At 41.8% G+C, this 19726-nt stretch overlaps 1 protein-coding gene across 1 annotated transcript in view; it reads right to left on the bottom strand.

Moving 5' to 3' along the window:
• The window catches only part of CFAP58 (cilia and flagella associated protein 58), an 89915-nt gene that overhangs the window by 35193 nt on the left and 34996 nt on the right, over window positions 1-19726 (bottom strand). Inside the window, exons 12-15 of the mRNA XM_006095945.1 lie at window positions 13725-13865; window positions 12763-12986; window positions 9743-9854; window positions 7099-7203 (exon numbers count right to left, since the gene is read on the bottom strand). Of these exons, the coding sequence (XP_006096007.1) occupies window positions 7099-7203; window positions 9743-9854; window positions 12763-12986; window positions 13725-13865 (582 nt within the window). The remainder of the gene's footprint in view (window positions 1-7098; window positions 7204-9742; window positions 9855-12762; window positions 12987-13724; window positions 13866-19726) is intronic.

Here is a 19726-nt window from a genome sequence, read left to right as displayed (position 1 = left end):
CAATGCAACTTTTAACCAGTAGGGAATGGGAGTCAATGAAGTGTCCCAGCCTCCCTTCCTTTGACAGGACAATTCTGCAATAGTTTCAATGTGGTTCCTCAGAGGAACTCTAGTGACATTGGGATTCATATGTTCACAGCTGTGACCAGCTCTCTCTCTCTCTCTCTCTCTCTCTCTCTCTCTCTCTCTCTCTCTCTTTCTTTCTCTCTCTCTCTTTCTCTCTCCCCCTCCCTCCCTCTCTTTACTGGCTTTTCCCCACCTGCCTCACTCCTGAGATTACCTCTCAAACTACCAAAACCCAAGCCCTTGTCTCAGTCTCCAATTTGGGAACCCAAACTGAGACCCCTGACCACTGCAAAGTCTTGTTCAGAGTCCCATAGCATCTGTACGGAATCACAGCCCTTGTCACAATGCACTGTGATTGCAGAACTAGGAGGTTCACCAAGGCCAGGATCAAGTCCATCTCGTTCACTCTGGAGCCCCAGGTGCCCTGGCACATAGGAAGCACTCTGTAACTGTTAGTGCAGCGGGTGCCAGCAATACATCTGCTGCCTGGGCATCAGGGGGTCAGGAGGCAACCCCTGGCCTTTTCAACAATTCAGAGAAGTCCTTTTCTGTTTTAGAAAGGCTTGTAAATAAATTAAGACTGAGTCATTAGCAGCAGGGGAAAAGACATCTAAAGAAGGTCCATCTTCCCTTAAGCTCACCCACCACTGTACCACCAAACATACTCCTGGGAGGAACTCAGCCTCATCTACCTCTGACTGCCCGTCCCCGCACATCATCTGCAGCCTCCTCCTCCTTCTCCTTCCCCATCTCCTCTTTCCCTTTTTGTTCTGGTGCTCTGTATTCTATCAAGGAATCATAGCAAAGGACTAGATCAAAGAAAAGTAATTCGAACAAGTAAAGCTGATTGTGCTACTGCTGTTCCTTGAAATCTCTCTCTCCCCCAGGCTTAAAGCTAGAGGTTGTAAATTAGCCTCCTGGGGCTCAAGGGTGGTTGGTGGATGTGTTTCTGAGAAGCCCATGCAATGTTCCTAAAGTTGCCAATATTTAAAACTCCACATTCCCAGCTACTCTTGAAAAATTAAAGATTTGGTAACATGGGCCCACACTGGGGTGGGGTTTACGGCAGCCCCCTATGTGCAGCAGTCCCCACCACTCTCTGTTGCCCCTGACTCAGACTCCTGTCAGTTGCCATTTATGATAGTGATGTACAGTTAACTTTGTTCTTTCTTGTCACCTGCCTGGCCCTGGGGGGCTGGGAGGGAGTGTATTTGAGCTTGCTACGGCATATTTAAACACTTGGAAAAAAAACAAGTCCCAGCTGCTATGATTGTTCCGTGTGTTTTAAGTGCCTCTGGCAAGAGGTTAGAGCTTCCTACACTAATGCTATCAGGCCTTATGCCATTTTTTGGAACGAGATCTTGATGATGATGGTGATGATGATGATGAAATGGTCCCTGGGTAATGGATAGCAGTTACTCTTGCACATATGTCTGCTTAATTCTACAGGTGCTTTTTTTTCATGAAATCACTAATGCCAAGGGATTCAGAAGGGATGAGGAATAAATGGGGCAAAAACAGAAAGGAGAGGCCAGCAGGAGGCACATCTCAGCTATGCTTGCATTGCCCTTGCTTCCTTCTAAGGGCGAGGAGACTGGTGAGCAAAAGAAACTTCTCATCCACACCTTAGATTCTAATTCTGGCAAGAGTACAGACTTCTTCATCTTACCTCTGAAGCTATCAAGTCAAGTTCAAGAACCATTTCATGTTAATCCCGAGCAAGGGAAGGACTTTGGGAGCACCACGCGAGTCAGCCTGCCTCAGCCTGCAAAAAGGACGCTGACCGTTTGAATCACGTTTACAGATCTATAAACCAACCCACAGTAAATTCCAGACTCCTGCAGAGCTAGAAGTTAATGACAAAAAATGCAAAAGGCAACAGGAAGAATCATTTCCGTGACCTCTCAGAGCTCAAAGACAGAATGTAAACGACTGTGAGACATATCACTTACTGGCAGGCCGATATTCTTCCAACATTTAACCAGTCACTAAACCAATATTTACCTGTGTGCAAGGACCTAGGGATGAAGTGATCATCAAGGCAGACACAGGAACTGCCTGTATGAGTGGTCTATCGGGAAAGAATAATTAAACACACAATTATAATTATTTCATTCATCACAAGTGTGATGAGTGGCATATAAGAAAAGACAATATATGGGAACATTTACAAAGAGCCCTCGCCCACCCCTCTACCCCAAGGAAAAAGCATTTAAGCTAAGACTTAAAGGGTGAGTCGAAGTTGCCCAGGCACAGAGCGTGTCAATCTTTATTGAGCAATTACTATGTGCCTGGTACTGCACCAGGCATTGGGGTTAGAGAGAGAAATTATCAACAGATTTTCCTCAAAAAACTCAGTCTCTGGGGGTAAATAGGCTTCCGTCAGATCTCCTGCTGGGAAATGATGGGATCGTTTTTAAATTGTTCCGATACTCAGAAGAATTCAACCAAAAATCTTCCTAACTGCAAAATGTTCTACTGTGAGTGCAGAGAATTTCTCTAATAATTTGAGAAAACAGATGAAAATGAGAAACTGTCAAATCCCGTGGAACACCTGAGGCTTCACCAAGATAACAAGGCTTGTTGTCTGGGGATGTACAAGCCACCCAACCATCCAAGAGAAAGGTTAAACGAGGACTTAAATAAAGGAAGTGAGGAGGATATTAAACTTTGGAGGCCTGCAAAAAACTGCGTGGTGATTAGTAATATTAATAATCATCTATAATAATAAAAGTGTAATATGCAAATTGACCAAACAGTCAAACAGTGGAACGACCATCCAGACAAGCACGCTATGACACCCACTGGCACCAGGCCAACCCAAGGCGGTGCGATGCAATTGGTTGAGGGCCCCACCATCACCTCATGATTGCCCCGCAAAGGAAGGCCCAGGCCACAGGCCAGCAGAGCAATCAATCGGGGGCTCCATGATCGCCCCAAACAGGAAGGTCCAGGCTACCACGCGGCAGTGCTGCGGGGGGTGGGCAGAGCCTCCCTCTGTGGGGGCAATCCATCGTGGAGCCCTGGCTGGGTGAGCAGGGCCTACCTCTTTGGGGCGATCGATCGCCCTGCAGCGGGAGGCCCAGGATACCTGGCCGGTGGCACTGCGGTGGGTGGGTGGGGTCTCCCTCTGTGGGGCAATCCATCGCAGGGCTCCCAGACTGCAAGAGTGTACAGGCTGGGCTGAGGGACCTTGCCCCCAGTGCATGAATTTCATGCACTGGGTCTCTAGTCATCATAATAATGTTAATGATATCTAAACACTGTGACAAACCTTATATGTACTTAATTAACATATTTAATTCTGCAGGTGGGTGCGACTATTTTTCCCATTTTGTGGATGAGGAAACTAGCGATTACAGTAAACAAGAAATTTCTGTTTATGGCAGTGTGGCAGACTAAGTAACCTGAAAACTAAAGTCTACAAAGCATTAGACATGCTAAATAGAATGACACATCTGTTTCATCACAAAATGGAGAGAGCAAGTAATTTGATCCTCAAAATATCAAAATCAAAGAGTGAACTGTATATTGGAGCCATCAATAGATATTGCAGCTATCCCTTGGGGGCTGATTGGGACAAGTGGCTGTACTCACTGAGCAAAGAGCTTGGATTTTGATGGCCACAGGAGGATAAAAGATGAGGTGGTGGGCCTGTGTGGAGTGGGTAGTCAGTACTGAGACTCCTCTACATAAAGTTGGGAACTTAAAAGAGTTACAGCCTCAGTACAAAAAGAGACAATAGACAGAAATCCACCCACTGGGACAGAAAGACCATAAAGAAACCTATCTCTCCTAGGCTCTGGGTGGGGTGGGGGGCAATGGCTACTCAGAGAATTTGTATCCATGGATCTTCCATCACAAGAGTTTGGGGTTCTAATATTTATTTATGGAGTGGTCCAGGAAGCCCAAAAATGAGAACTTAACCTAAAAAAATTATCCTAAGCAAGAGATATATCCTAGGCCCCTCGTAGAACCAAATGAAGACATACCTTTAACCTGGACCATTCCAAGTCCCACAAATAAAGCCTTTCTGAAAACTAGTCTACAATCCAAAATCATAACATAATAGGAAAAAGGTCCATCACAAATAAGAATCAGCAATCACAATAAACAATAGGAAGACCTCCAAGTAATAGAATAATCTAATAAAAACTATAAAATATTTAAATCAATTGAAAACATAAATGAATTAATGAAGCATAAGATCAAGACACTATCAACAAAGATTTGTAAAAAAGAATCTCTAGAAAATAAAAAGAAAATTATTGAAAATAGCCAGTGTGGCATAGTGGTTGAGCGTCAACCTATGAACCAAGAGGTCACGGTTCGATTCCCGATCAGAGAATATGCCTGGGAATATGCCTGGGTCGCAGGTTTGATCCCCAGTTTGGGGTGTACAGGAGGTAGCCAATCGATGATTGATGTTTCTCTCTCTCTCTCGCTCCCTCTCCCTTCCTCTCTGAAATCAATAAAAATATTTTTTAAAGATTTTAAAAGATTTTAAATAAAAAGAAAAAGTATGTTTAAAAAACCTGGGCTATATTAATATAAGGCAATTTTGTAAGTAAAAGCGTTAAGAATTAAGGAGGATTCTTGCATAATATTAAAGAAACAATTCATCAGGAAGAGATAAAAACCATATACACCTTTTACTCACCTTATAAACATAATCTAAAATGTACTTAAAACAAAATAAAATGACAGAACTATAAGGAGAAACAGACAAATCTCCAAACATTTTTTCAGTGATTAAGGAGATAAAAAATTAGGAAAGAGCAAGGTTGATCTGATGAACATCATATCGATTCCTGACTCTTGAACATTTAGAGAGTGCACATCCTTTTCAAGCTCACAGGCATCAGTTATAAAACCTGTCCACTTAGTTGATCGCACAGCAAGTCTCAACAAATTAGAGACCACAATGCATAAAAGTGAGAAATCAATAATAAAAAACAACTTAAATAGAGAGATTTGAAGATGGCAGCGTAGGTAAAGAGGTTAAACAAAGATCTTATATGCATATATGCATTACCTATGGACACAGACAACAGGGTGGCAAAGGCCTGGGGCGGGGCAGGAACCAGATGGAGGGGGGCAATGGGGGAGGGGGAAGAGGGACATCTGTAATAATCTCAACAATAAAGATTAAAAAAGAAAAAAACTTAAAAATACATATACTAGTATATTTAGAAATTAAAAGTTGTGATTTTTTTTTTTGGTTACCATGGGAAAAATAGTAAATATTTTTTAAGTTACTCAAGTCTTATTTAGAACAAAAAAAAAATACCACGTTTCAAAACATATGGGAAGGAACTAAAGAAATTAAAGGACATTTCATAGCTGTAAATGCTTATATTAGAAAGGTAGATTGAACATTAATGAGCTGAGCATCAATATTAAGTAGAAACGGAACAGAATAAACCCAAAGTACATAGAAGGAAGAAAGTAATAAAGTTAGAGCAGTCAAGGAAATATGAAACAGACTTATAATAGAGAGGTTTGGCAAAACACAAAATCTGGTTCTTTTTAAATCTAACCAAGTGATAATAGCTGGAGAGGCAGGTGGTGAAGTGGTAGAAAGCATGGGCTCTGGAGCTGACTGCCTGGTTGGAGTCCCCACTCTGCCACTTACTAGCCTCATGGCCTTGGGCATGGGACTCGTGCCCAGCAATGGTGGAATCACAGCTCAAACCCAGGGCTGCTGGACCCCAGTGCCCAGGCACTGATTGGTTATTCTTATGACAGGATTTCTGAGTAGTGGACTCTGATGAGAGTGCCTTCCTCCCATAATGAAACTGAGGATTATTATCCCAATTTAACAGATGGAGTAACTGAGGTTTGAAGGATTTATGTAATTCTCCCCAAGTCATGAGATAAAGAATTAGAGTGGACTCAAGACAAGATCTTCCCTGAAGTTGGTCCTCTTAACTATCATGTTCATCTATAAGAGAATAGGAACATCTCTGTTGACCACTCAGCAGAACAATACTCTGGAAAGCTACTTGCTGTATATCCAACTTCAGGAAAGATGTCTTTCTTAAGGTAGAATGTAAAGGGAAGGGGCAAATGCCCCTTGTTTGTATACAGAATTTTCTACTCTTTCTTACGATAAACCCAGTGGTTAAGATTATGTGCTTTGGAATTAGAAATATTAAGGATAATTGCTAATACTTATTAGACACTTACTATATGCCAAGCATAATGCTAAGCTCTTTCAATCTTCACAACATCCCTTTTCACATCTATTATTATCCCGTAATACTAAGAACCTCAGGTGCAGAGAAGTTAACCTCACAGGGCTACAAATTGGCAGAGGCAGGATTCCATCCCAGGCCATCTCACACCAGAGCTTACAGTCTTCTCCACACTAAACTCCTGGGACCCAACTTCCTCATCCCATTGATTGGAGATGACAGCACCCACCCTCATGACCTCCGAGGAGGAATTGAGACAAGGTGGGTAAAGCCACCAGCACAGTATCTGGCAGGATGATGATAATGGTGCTGACGGTGATGACAGCAGGTACTTGCAAAGATCTAAGCCTAAAAGGATGGTGCCATTCCTGATTGCTCCAGAATAACTAACTGCCTAAAACCCTCAAAAAGAAATCTTTCTTTCCATTTCATTCCCACAAATCTTCAAGAGGACATACTGTGCTTTATGTGAAAGCTCATTTTCAAAATCAAAATCATGGCATTCCACATTACGTGAGGATATGAGGAAAAGTGTTTAAATGAATCTAACAAAGAGAACGGTAGAGAAGTTGGAGTGGGGGAGGGAGCGCGCATTGCCCAATGCAATAACTCTGGCCTTGAACTTGTTTTCCAGAATTCTTGAAATATCAGTGATGGCAGAATAAACGACCAATTAATCAGGTTGTTTGTTCTCTGTGTGTGAGTCGCTGTTGCCATCTACAGTTAAAAATGGGGCATGCAACCCTGCCAAAGAATCCTAAAAAAACACAGTCCTGGAGGGGGCGGTGTTCAGAAAACATGCTTGTTCAATGAGAACAGAAAGGGAAAATGCTACCTGGAGGAGCAGCTCTTTCTCCACCACCTCTTCCGTCTTGCTGATGAGACGCTTCTGCAGGGTGTGAATTTTCTCTATCAGCTCATAGGTAGTGGGGTCACTGGCCTGTTCAAGGGAACAAAATAAAAGATGTTGAGACACTATCATTTGAGGTCCCTTTGCAAAAGAATTACTGTTTTATTGAAATCTACTGCACACCTGCAGACCCAGTACAGAGAGATGGGTATGTAACAGATGAGATGGTCATCAAAACAGACTGATGTTTGGCTAATGTCTTACCTACTGACTCTGCTTGGCCAAGAGATGGAAAGTGAATATGTTTGCTCCACCAAGGAAACTACTACTACTGATAACAACAGCAATAATGATAGCTACTGTGCATGATACCTGATTCTTTGTCACCAAGCAGACACCATGCTAAGTGCTTTTCCTCCATTATCCAATTTTAGCCACACAACAGCCCTACGAGGTAGCATGAGTCTTCCCCTTTTACAGATGAGACATGAAACTCAAAGCATTAAGTTATTCACCCACACAGGTAAAGGTCAGAGCTGGATTCAAGCCCAGATATGCCAGGCTCTAATTACTATGCTCTGAGGTTTCCCCTCCCATCACCTCTGTTTCCATGGGAATGAGACAGGGTTCCCTAATTCATTCAGCCTCAGGGTTCTCCTTTGATACTGTCAACAAGGAGATGCCTTACAGCTTATGATAGGGAAGCTTTCTAGGATGTGGACTTCTGCTAATAACTGACAACAGAACACGTCCATGGCATTTCGCTCGCAAACAGTGTTATCAATCCATAAAGGTTTGATGCACCTTCAGTAACTATCTGCGTACAATTCAAACAAGATCTACACTTATAAATTGATATTCTGTCCTCTAGACTTTGAGCCAAAGCTTCCCTTTCAACTGTATTGACATTTGGAATTAATCTAACAGCTAAATCTTTTCAACTGCCTCCCACAATCTCTGTTTTCTAATTTTTAAAATAGAAATTGACATGGAATTGGAAACTTTAAAGCTCTGCTTGCAAACACGTGGAGTAAACTAATGTGACAGTAAATGGATTTTAAATCTTCAGCTCCACTTCCCTACACATCCATATTACGGTTAGTTCAGTAAACTACACCACTCTTGGCATTTGAAGAGGAATAAATGAGGGTCCAAAAGAGTCGGGGGGGGGAGATTCCATTAACTCTGGCTTTGCTTACAAAATACTAAGCAGTGCCGAGTGATATCCATACGCTGGGACTGCATTTGGCACACACTTTCACTTGGCAAGACTGGATGTTGTTCAAATCCAGGCCTCATGTTTATATAACAATTTATAATGCATTATCCTTAATGCCTTTCTTCATTAAGAAGGAAAACTAAAAATGAAAAACCAAAAAACACCTTGGCTGTTTTTAACCCTTGCCCTGCTTTTTCTGAAAACACATACTCTCCCAATATCCTAATTGTTCAATTAGTCGAAGCCCCTACTGGTGCCCACATTGCTGGGCACAACAAGAGGATATGGCCACCTTTTATTGAATAAGCAGAGACTGGTTTCAACTGTTACCTACGGTGCTGGTGGTAATGTCTATCAGAAAGTCATAAAATAAAATAGGAGGTTTACAGGCATACCTCGGAGATATTGCGGGTCCAGTTCCAGAATAAAGCGTGTATCACAAATAAAGCAAGGCATGATCTTTTTGCTGGTGGACGGGTTTGCCTTCAGTGTGTTTTTAAAAAAAATCAACACTGGTGAAGAGCAATAAAATGAGGTATGCCTCTATTATCCATCACCCACCAATGGACTTTGTCTGTGCTCCCAAGATCTTAAGGGGAAAAAAAGGTTTGGCTAACACAATGCTAGTCCCTCAAAAAGAAGGCAATTTCACAAGAGCCTTATTTCCTGCATGAAATAAAAAGATGCAAAGACCAACTGAAACATGGTTGAAGACACTGATGGCCAATGTAACTAGAGGCAACAAACTACCTGAGACTAATAGGTAGCCACGGGATAGCTATTTGAGCAAAAAATGGCAAAAAGAGAAAAACGAATGTCCATTGGTGAAGCCAGTTCACGGCTTCCACTAAGTCTTCTTTAGGCAGAAAGAATTGTGTGCAAGACTGTTTAAACCAGCGGTTCTCAACCTTTGGGTCGCAACCCCTTTGGGGGTCGAACGACCCTTTCACAGGGGTCGCCTAAGACCATCGGAAAACACATATATAATTACATATTGTTTTTGTGATTAATCACTATGCTTTCATTATGTTCAATTTGTAACAATGAAAATACATCCTGCATATCAGATATTTACATGACGATTCACAACAGTAGCAAAATTACAGTGATGAAGTAGCAATGAAAATAATTTTATGGTTGGGGGTCACCACAACATGAGGAACTGTATTAAAGGGTCGCGGCATGAGGAAGGTTGAGAACCACTGGGTTAGACAATCCCCAAGTGAACCATCTGCTTCTGGGAAGTCCTTCTTCTGGGAACTCAATTTACATTCGATCCAGTCTTACATTTTAGGGAACAATTTGCATAACATTTAATAAAACCACACTTCTTGTTGTGCTTCAGCTATGAAGCCCTGTGGGGTAGAAGAAGGGATCTGGGCGTGGGAGGAAGGCTCTGCCAGGGGTTACCTCGAGCTTCCTCCACCTGTGCACGTTCATGGGGTTCTCCAGCTCCTCCTCCAGCGCTCGGCAGCGTGTCCGCTCCTTTATGAACTCTCTCTGCATGTGGAAAAGCTCCTGCCTGAACAAGGCACACTTCATTTGCAAAGGAATTCTCTACCCATTTGAAAATCATATCTTTATGTGGTTCTACATATATGCTACATCTTATACAAAAACTTGGAAGTAAGGAGACTTCTATGAACACTGAGACCAGACTCCTAACCGGAGCCAGACACAGAGGATACTGACTCTTGCAGAGCTCAAACTTCAGGCTTAGCTTAAAAAAAAAAAAGTGCCAAAACTTCAGAATCATGATTCTGGACACCCAAGGAATTTAGAAGTATCTGGAAAGAACAGGGAGGAGGTGAATTACAAGGATTTCAATATACTTTTTAAAATATATTTTTTATTGATTTCAGAGAGGAAGGGAGAGGGAGAGAGAGATAGAAATATCAATGATGAGAGAGAATCATTGATCGGCTGCCTCCTGCCTGCCCCCCCTCTCCCCCCCGCAACTGGGGATCGAGCCCACAACTTGGATATGTGACCTTGACTGAAATCGAACCCGGAACACTTCAGTCTGCAGGCTGATGCTCTACCCACTGAGCCAAACCAGCCAGGGCTCAATATACTTTTTAATGTTTCTAAATGTCTTTACAAGTAGCAACAAGAGGACAACCTACATTCCACCACATGGTATGGCACCTGACTGCAAGATATTGAGGCTCAGATGATAGCCTGACACCAGGTAGGCCAGGGCATTGCCACCCTAATTGCCCATTAGAATCACCTGGGGAGGTTTGAAAGCATGCTTTGCCTGGCCCTTATCCCCAGAGAGATTCTGCTTTACTTGGTCTTGCATGTGGCTTGGATTTTGTAAGTTTTATAATTCTAGTGGTAATTTCTAATATGCAGCCAGGATTGAGAAACACTGAGTTAGGAGTGATGTTTGCTATTATATGGTATTCCATAACTACTAGTACACAGATGGCTGAAAGACTAGCTCTGGCTCAAACTAAAATCTGTGGGATCTCTGGTTAGTAGGCAATGTGCTTCAGGCATCCCCAGTACCCCATGAGTTGGCTACCACCCTATTGAACAAGTCACTTTGTTGTGAGGGTTGGGGGTGGCAGAGAAGAAGCAAGCACTGGCATTGAAACAGGCAGTAAGGATGGACAACACGGAATTATTATCTGTCCTCTGCTGTGGGTGTGCAGATTACCAATACCAAGCCATCTCTTTTACTTAATTGCTTCATTTAAACCAATAATACAACTTCCCCTCATTAGCAAGGCAAACCATTAGAATTAACTGCATAAGCCTCACTCAGCAGGGAGCTCAGAACAAGCTGCTTGGAATTAAAAGCATATTTTTAACACTTCTATTTTCTAAAGTGCCATCAGAAGAGAAGGGCAAGAGCATTAGCTACTAGACTCTGTGGGAGGCACATTCTGTTTGTTTTCATGTTTAATTTTAACTACAAGTCTAAAGCTCAGAGACGTTAAGTGACTTTCCCAAGGTCACACAGCTTGAGATTAGAATTCATGCCTGCTTGCCTCCAATATCTTTATTAAGTTGTCTTCCCATTGAAAATAAAAATAAAATCTATTATCAACAAACCAGCAATCCTGACTAGGAATGGGTAGAATCTGGTCCTTTGTATATGTAATAAAAATAACTCATGGCTGGCAAGTTTAGCAATGGTCTCAGAGATCATTCAATAGCTACTTAGAATGAATCCATTTGTCTCCAAAATGCCAGATGGTATGTATCTCTGGGTAGTAAACTTATGAGTAATTTTTCTAATTCCTTCTTTGTATTGTTTCTGCACTTCCCTCATTTTCTACAATGAATTTGTATTACTCTTATCATCTCAAATACTAGCAAATCTTAGAAAAAAAAGAGAGTATTGATATATCCTTGGTAGTGGCATCTTCCTTTGCTATTCCTGAACATATTCACTGCATCTAAACATCAAAACTATTTTCTAATTTGATTAATTTAAGAAGGCAACCCAAACGGTGTCCTTGTTCCAAGGTTGTCAAGGATACTGTTCATCTACAAGTCTGTGGGGACTAAAGATAGTTACTGAGAGAACACCAAACCTCTTATTTGGTTCCTGCAATTGCCTATATAAAACATGGTGATGTTTTCCCAAAGGGAAAGTACATCTTACATAGTGTAAGATTTAAAGCAAGAAGAAGGCGCACTAAGCTAAAGTGAAAGCTGCAGAAGATAAATCAAGAGTGAGAAATAAAATTTGGCCACCTTCTAAGGAAACAGAGTTTTCAAATAGTGATAAAATTAAATTTACCCCCCTTTTCATTCTGAATATAATTCCAAGAGAAAAAATGTGCAAATGTTACCAGGATTAAGTTTAAATATTGATGTTCCGTCTCTTGGGTACTGCCTTATTAAAGAAAGTCTAAAGAGCTCACTGGGGGAAATTTTTTTTCTGAATTGTAACTAGTTCGTATTTGTGATTTGACTTGAAATTTCTTCTTTTAAATCCAAAATAAAGTTTAAAAAAAACTTTTTGCACTCACTTATATTCCCCTGAAAGGGAACACATTCATTTTTTTTGTGACATAGAAGGGGCACAATGTAGATTCTGAATTATGGAAAAGTTGTTATTATTTGCCAATAATTTCAACATATAAAAAATTGTATACAACTTGTTAAAGACCTCAATGATGAACAAAAGGAACACAAGGTCACCTGGCTGGTGTGGCTCAGTGGTTGAGCATGGACCCATGAACCAAGAAGTCACCGGATGGATTCCATGGTCACTGGTTGTGGGCTCAATCCCTAATGGGGGGTGTGCAGGAGGCAGCCGATCAATGTTTCTTTCTCGATGTTTCTATCTCTCTATCCTTCCCCCTTTCTCTCTCTCTAAAAACAATAAAAACACTTTTTCCAAAAAAAAGGTCATTTCAGGAACTCCCCCCAGACTGCTGTGCCCCCAGTTCAGAGGGGTCTCCTGTTACCTGAGTTCCTCGACATTAGCCACACTCCTGGCAAGAATCCCCTTTTCCCGGCGAAGCTTCTTGATCTCAAGCTTGAGGATCCTCATGTCCTCCAGCCTCTGGTTGTACTGGATCTCGCCTTTATTCAGCACGGACTGTTGGATCTTGATCTTCTCATAAAGCAAAGCCAACTCATCGTTGCGACGAACGAGCTGCGACCCGAGGATATCTCTCTCGCCGATGACCTAGAGAGGTAGGGGAGGACATGGCCACCAAGGGACAAAGGGTCTCACTTTTCATTATGGCAGCAGCATTCACTCAGTCGATGAACACCCAGCCAATGGCCACATGAGCTCCGACCCAGTGGGTGGGGCACTGGAAACGGTCTGCTAGTCAATCAACACTGCACTCCTCCCATGAGGGCTTGCAGTCTTGTTAGAAAGAGTACAACATATAATCCATCGTAATAATAATTCAATAATCCTTGGCCCATAGGTGTTGGGTCATTTTTTTCCAACCCAGTATTTTATAAATGCTTCCATTTGAGTGACTTATCGTGGGCTAGCCCTTGCCACCTGCACCACTCCTCACTGTCTTACACAGGCCATTTCTTTATTTTTAACCTGCCTGTTCTCTGAAAGCATATGTTTGTAATCCCCATACTTGTAATTATTAATTACCGTTATATGCAAGCAATTATATTACACTAAAATGTTAAGCTCCCTGAAGACAAGGATCTTACGTTCTTATTGGTCAATGGATCCCCAGTTCCTAGAGGAGTGACTGCCGCATAGTAAGTACTCGTAGATATGACTTGAATAAGTAAATATTTCATAATTAATCAAGAGAAGATGAACCTCTGCTACTGTTCTTCCAATAAACTGAGTGGAAGGCTTAGAGAAGAATTCGGACTTGTGAAGAGTTGAATCAAACAGTTGTGTCTGCTGATGAGGTCTGTGGGTCTGGTGAGGAGACGTTCCTACCTGGTCTAATTCCTTCTTCTGTCTCAGCCTCTCCCCATCAGCCTCGGCAATAATGCGCAAGAGTTTTCTCTCTTCAGCTTCCTGTTTTTCAATGAAGTGTTTGGTCTCCAGGGCTTGTTGTCTCAGCTTCTGCAGCTCGGCCTGAGAAAGAGTGAAAGATACGGGCAGATTTCACTCTGTAACAGCACAAACCAGGACTGCAGGGTCCAGAATTAGATGTACCGTGTACTTCTCACACTGTCCTCTGATGTTTAACATGGTTTGATCACTCTCACAATCAAAACAATCTACACACACACACACACACACACACACACACACAGCCTGTAAAGAAACAGCAATGCACATTACAGGGATCATGTTTATTCCATGAGTTGTGCCTTGGGGGTTTCCATCATTTTTCTATATGTGTGTAGAAGGGTCTTCATTGGTATTCAGCAGCACTTCTCTCACCAACTAAAAATGAGGAGAATTCGCAAAGAATAGTGCAGGAGAAGATGTGGGGTTAAGCATGGGGAGGAATCTTTGTATGTGCCAGCTCCTGTAATGGTCCTAATACTACCAGCACATCAACTACAGAGATAAAGACCATTTTAAGCAAAAATTAATTGAATAAAGATAACAGCCCATTGTCTATCTTATAAAACATCTTGATGGAACAGAAGAGATATCATGCATAAAAAAATATATAGATCCTACTCCTAAGATGCTTCCAACCTAGATGAAAAATAAAATATACATGTCTTATGCAATAGTAACAAGTTCAGGCAATAATGTTTCCATATCATTATTGTCACAAAGACAGTGATTTGATGTTACCAGAGGTCAGAGGCCTGGGATTGCCAGGGAAACTTCCTGGAACTAAATGCAGATCTTGCTGCTCTTTAGGTTACACGGAACTCATAAGAATGATGGAGAAAGGGTGTTATGGTCTGCTACGTTTCAGAAAGAAAATTCCTCTCTTCAAAGAATACATTCACTTCATTTCCACAAGTATATTTGTGACCTACAGAATCCTACCATATCCTAGGCATGATACTGGGTATTTTGCATAGCTACTTGTATTCCCATTTTACAAATGCAATTACAGAGACAAAGAAAAGCAAATTAACTCACCCAAGGTCACACAACTAGTACGTAGCAGAGTTGAGATTCCAACCTGGATCTTTTGGCCCCAAAGCTATCATCACACAATACATCCAAGTCAAATACAGAAGAAGAGTAAGACCTGAGGGTTGCTCCATCCATTGGAGATGATGAATATAACCAACCACACTACAGTGTGGAAATGCTATGAACAGTATGAAAAAGGACATGGGGGTACACAGGAGTAAGTTCCTATTTCTGCCTGGCGTTTAGATGAAATAACCAGTCAGGGCCTTAGCAGGTAACAGAGATTCCCAAAGGGGATGACTATATATTATGGGGAGAGTAGCTTGCAGTCAGGCTTGTGTGAACAAAGGCACATGCAAACTCTGAAGTGCCCAGTGCACTCACCAGTCAGCAAAACATCCCATGTGGCTGGATTAGAGTGGTAGGTAAAGAACAGCAGGGGGTAAGGCTGGTAAAACAGCTGAGCCAGCCTGGAAGGGCCTTGTAGGCCACACACTGTACAGTGTAGGCAATGGGGAGCCATAGAGGTATCCAGGCCCAAATTGGGAAGACAGGTGGTATCACAGACCAGGTGAGCACAAGAAGAAACAAATGGGAGGAGAGCTCTGTTTTACTCATACTGAGAATCACAAGGGAGATCACAAGACAATATTAAGGTTCCAACTCTTCAATGGCTTGCAGATCAGCAAATGACAGTGAAAAAGCAGTAAGATTTTCTTTCAAGGAAATATTGGCACCCCCACCCTCCCTACTCATAAATCTCACTGGGATGCTAGAAAACCCCATATTTGTAAGTGCCTGCGAACCACCCCAACTCTTCCTAAGGTCTGTCTCTAATCCATGAGTCATTAACTCCATACTTCAAACTTATCCAAGCAGTAGAAGATACTGTGCAATGCCACAAATGTGTAATGTGTAATGTCACAAACTAAATGCAGTCAGCTACTATAAAACCAAGGGCTTCTCTGATGACACTTTGTTTGTTCACTCATGAAATACGTTCTGGTCCAGGGATAAGCAAAAGGAAATACTTACTGAGAAAATATCTGGTTTAGTATTTACCACTTTGGGGGATTGCCTGTTAGGAAAGCGTTTGAAGAACCGGCCTTACGATTTCTATAATCATGTAAGGTGACAGCGAAGACAGCAATAAAATACCTGCTTGGCTCATGCTTTCTTTAATAAAACTTTTATTTTCCCAGATGTGTAACATTCACTTCCCTGTTCTTAAGTGCCAAGAGCTGATCAGAATCCATCAGCAGAACAAAATGAAATCCCTGTTATATTAAAATGCAATCAGTGGTGTGTAAAAGTATTTGTCTGGAATGTAAAACCACTAGTGCGTTTGGCATTGCTGGGTGTGTTTTTTCATAATATATCAAAATTCTGAATGGTCTCCTTATGTCACAGATTTATGGGCTGTAAACAAGATGTGGCATTAGGTGTTGGCAGCACATGTTAACATCAACACAATACCTTTGGTCTAATGCATTTAGCAGCTATCAATCTGAGCTGTCTCACCCAGAAAAGTTGGTAACAACTGCTCTGCACCGAACACCCATCAAGCAATGTTGTAGGTGGAGCCCAAGGTATCAGCATTTCTCAAAGTGGTGTGAAGTTGTAATACGGTGGCTGGACACATTTTTTAGTCACTGCCTCTATAATTATACCATTTTGTAATAGGTGTTTATGGAATATTCACCATCTAACTTGGTTGAAGGCATAAATCATATCTCCAGAACCACGACTGTGAACGTTTCACCCATTCATACATGATCCTGATATTCACTGGGCTTCACAGAAATCATGCATTTACATCTAACCAAACAAATAGGGGCACATGAAGCTGTCCAGCCATGAGAATGATTAGTCTCTCTCTCTCTCTCTCTCTCTCTCTCTCTCTCTCTCTCTCTCTCTCTCTTTCTCTCTCTCTCTCTCTCTCTCTCTCTCTCTCTCTCTCTCTCTCTTTCTCTTCCCTCCCCTTCCCTCCCCTCCCCTCCCCTCCCTTCTCCCTCTCTTTCTGACAGTCCCCATCTATGTCATTCTAGAGTCCACTAAGTAAAAGGATGTGGCAATTTTTTGCCAGGAATCAAAGTGCTGTCAGATTGATGTGGGATGATTGGGAGGTGACGAGACAGAATCAGGGGCTTGTTAGGACTAGAGAGCAGACACTCCAGAGGAGCTGGCTCCTTCAGTGCTGATGAAACAAGACTGGGACAGACTGGATGCAGCCACGTCCACCGAGAACTATTGACATTCTGTCATAACCCTAATGTGCTGACAATGGCTAGTGTCCTGAGGAGTCGTAGAGCCTGGTAGCAACTTAAAATGGAAAAGAAACATGAAAGGAGCAAGATTTTTTCTTTTGAGGTGGTTAAATGAGAATGGGGATGACCTATTATAGGCAATTGTTTATCTGTTGGCTGGAGAAGTAATAAATTGTGTTATCCTGTCAAAAGGCATCTCCTAGTCTACCAAACAGGTGAGAGGGCCAGCCTTCCAGGAGGATTATGTACCCACATAGCTTTGTAGAACTCACAATAATAAGCTAAATGCCTCTTGGAGCAAAGTTACTAGAAAATCTGCCCTTTCCCTCGGGGTTTTGGTTTTTGAACTACAGATGCATGAAATCCAGAGACCTGTGTGGAACATGATTCAAATTTGAGGCTAAAAAAGTCAAGAGGCTCAGACTCAACATTTGAGCTGTCATATTTTTCTACAGAATGTCAAATGGGCTTAATGATAGGCCAGAAGTACCCAGTCGAAGCACCACTGCAAGTCACCCTTGGATAACCTCAAATAATAAATCAAGCTGGCATCCTTTTTCTGTTACTCATTTCTGCCTTAATGGGAAATGCTGGGGGGGGGAGGTATCATAGTTTCACAGTACGTCCAAAGCACTCATCTTACTATAACTGATGACCCCGAGCTATGCAGACCCAGGAGTCCCCATTTAGAGCAGACTCTCTGGAGCGGAAGCTCTTTAATCACCTTTCATGTGCACCAGCTCTGCTGGACCAGGACCAAAAAACAGGGTCCTATTGACCTTTGTTTTATTTTATTATGATGCTTCTTTGGAGCTATATGTGTGGATGCCTGGTGATGGAATGCATAAGTGAAGCCAATGTTAACCGAAGTCAAACACTAAAGAATTAGGAAAAATTGCTCTTTTGCATAGGACATTGCTTATTCTAAAGCAGGATTTGTAGAAGGCAGTTAGTTCCACCTTGGACATTTGCATGGGTTAATAATTAATCTTTTGAATACCAGTAGAGCATTACTTGGGAAAGGAAGAGATGAGGATCAATGCCATCCTGTAAAAGGAAAGAGGTAGTGTACTAGATCAAGTTATACTGAAGCCTGGCTAACGTGGGTCCATGAGGCCCACAGGTAATGTAATGTTTATAATAAGATTCTTCAAAATAATTTAATGATAAATAAACCCATTTCCACTACAGGCTTCAGAGTGGAACAAGATAACTTCTATAAAACTAAGTCTTAGAACAAGGACAATAAGAGCAAAGATGCAGGAAAGTTTCAAATTTTAGAAAATGTATTTATGTTTTTTTATATGTAAATCAATTTTAATGCAGAATCTTCTATTATTTTTTATCATAAGCTAGAGTTGGGAGATGAAAGTCTCAGACAGGTAAATGTATAAATTACATATTTTTTGTAAAGATGCCTTTCTTACATGTTAATCTTTCTCAAACCAAATGTGCCTTGATTTAATGTAATGTAGTAGTTCTAGTTCCATGAAGACCTATCATTAGTTTACAAAACCCATTTGAGAGTGTGTATTTCAATTGATGGCATCTTGGAATCAAAATCAAGAATATATGGCATTAAATCTATCCAATACAAGGATATGTGTATTAAATCTGATTACACATTTTCAAGGTAATCTGATGCACTCTGCAAGCTAATATGTGCAGAAACCAAGGTATTCAGTTCTCTTGTTTGTTATAGATAGTTCCTGCAAGTGGTTCATAAGCATCCATGAGTATTCTGCATGTATATTTTCAAAATAAAAGTGCCATCATCTTCTCAAAAGTTTCTTTTTTAATTCCTTGGTCAAATGGATTAATTAGAAGGGAAATCTATTGGATTGAATAAAAAAAAGGAAAATATATTAGGTTTAGTAAATGCGTATAGTAAAACATATTTGGTTCAAAAATTTGAAATGGTATAATCATTTGGTATGTATTCTTAAAGATAGTCTTTATGTTAGCAGACATAAAATGTCCTAATTTAGTAGATTTAAAACTATGTCTTAATCTATATAATAAAAGCCTAAGTGACTGTTAAGGCAGAACGACCGGAACGACTGGTCACCATGATGTGCACTGATCACCAGGGTGCAGACGCTCAATGCAGGAGCTGCCCCCTCATGGTCAGTGCGCTCCTACAGGGGGAACGCTGCTCAGCCAGAAGCTGGGCTCATGGCTGGCGAGCGCAGCAGCAGTGGCGGGAGCCTCTCCCACCTCCGTGGCAACACTAAGGAGCAGCGAGCCGAGTGGTAAGGAGCGAGCAGGCGGATGGTAAGGAGCAAGGGGTTCCAGACTGTGAGAGGGATGTCTGACAGTCAGACATCCCCCGAGGGGTCCCAGACTACGAGAGGGTGCAGGCCAGGCTGAGGGACACCCCCCTCCCTCAGTGCATGAATTTCGTGCACCGGGCCTCTAGTATATATATAGTCGGAGGTGATTCCCTGGAGGAGTTGCTGCAAAGTTTTTAGATCCAAAGAGGTAAGGTGAACTGTGAACCTGAGTTGAGGGCAAATCAAGTGAGAACCCAATAGCTAACGATACTGCAGGCACAAAGTCACGCACACGTGAAGTAAACAGCAATTAGGAGCGGAGTGACAAAGGGTCTTGCTAACATTGCCT

Source organism: Myotis lucifugus, unplaced genomic scaffold (genome assembly GCF_000147115.1).
Source record: "Myotis lucifugus unplaced genomic scaffold, Myoluc2.0 scaffold_162, whole genome shotgun sequence".
Classification (NCBI taxonomy): domain Eukaryota; kingdom Metazoa; phylum Chordata; class Mammalia; order Chiroptera; family Vespertilionidae; genus Myotis; species Myotis lucifugus.
This window is presented reverse-complemented; position numbering and strand designations above follow the sequence as displayed.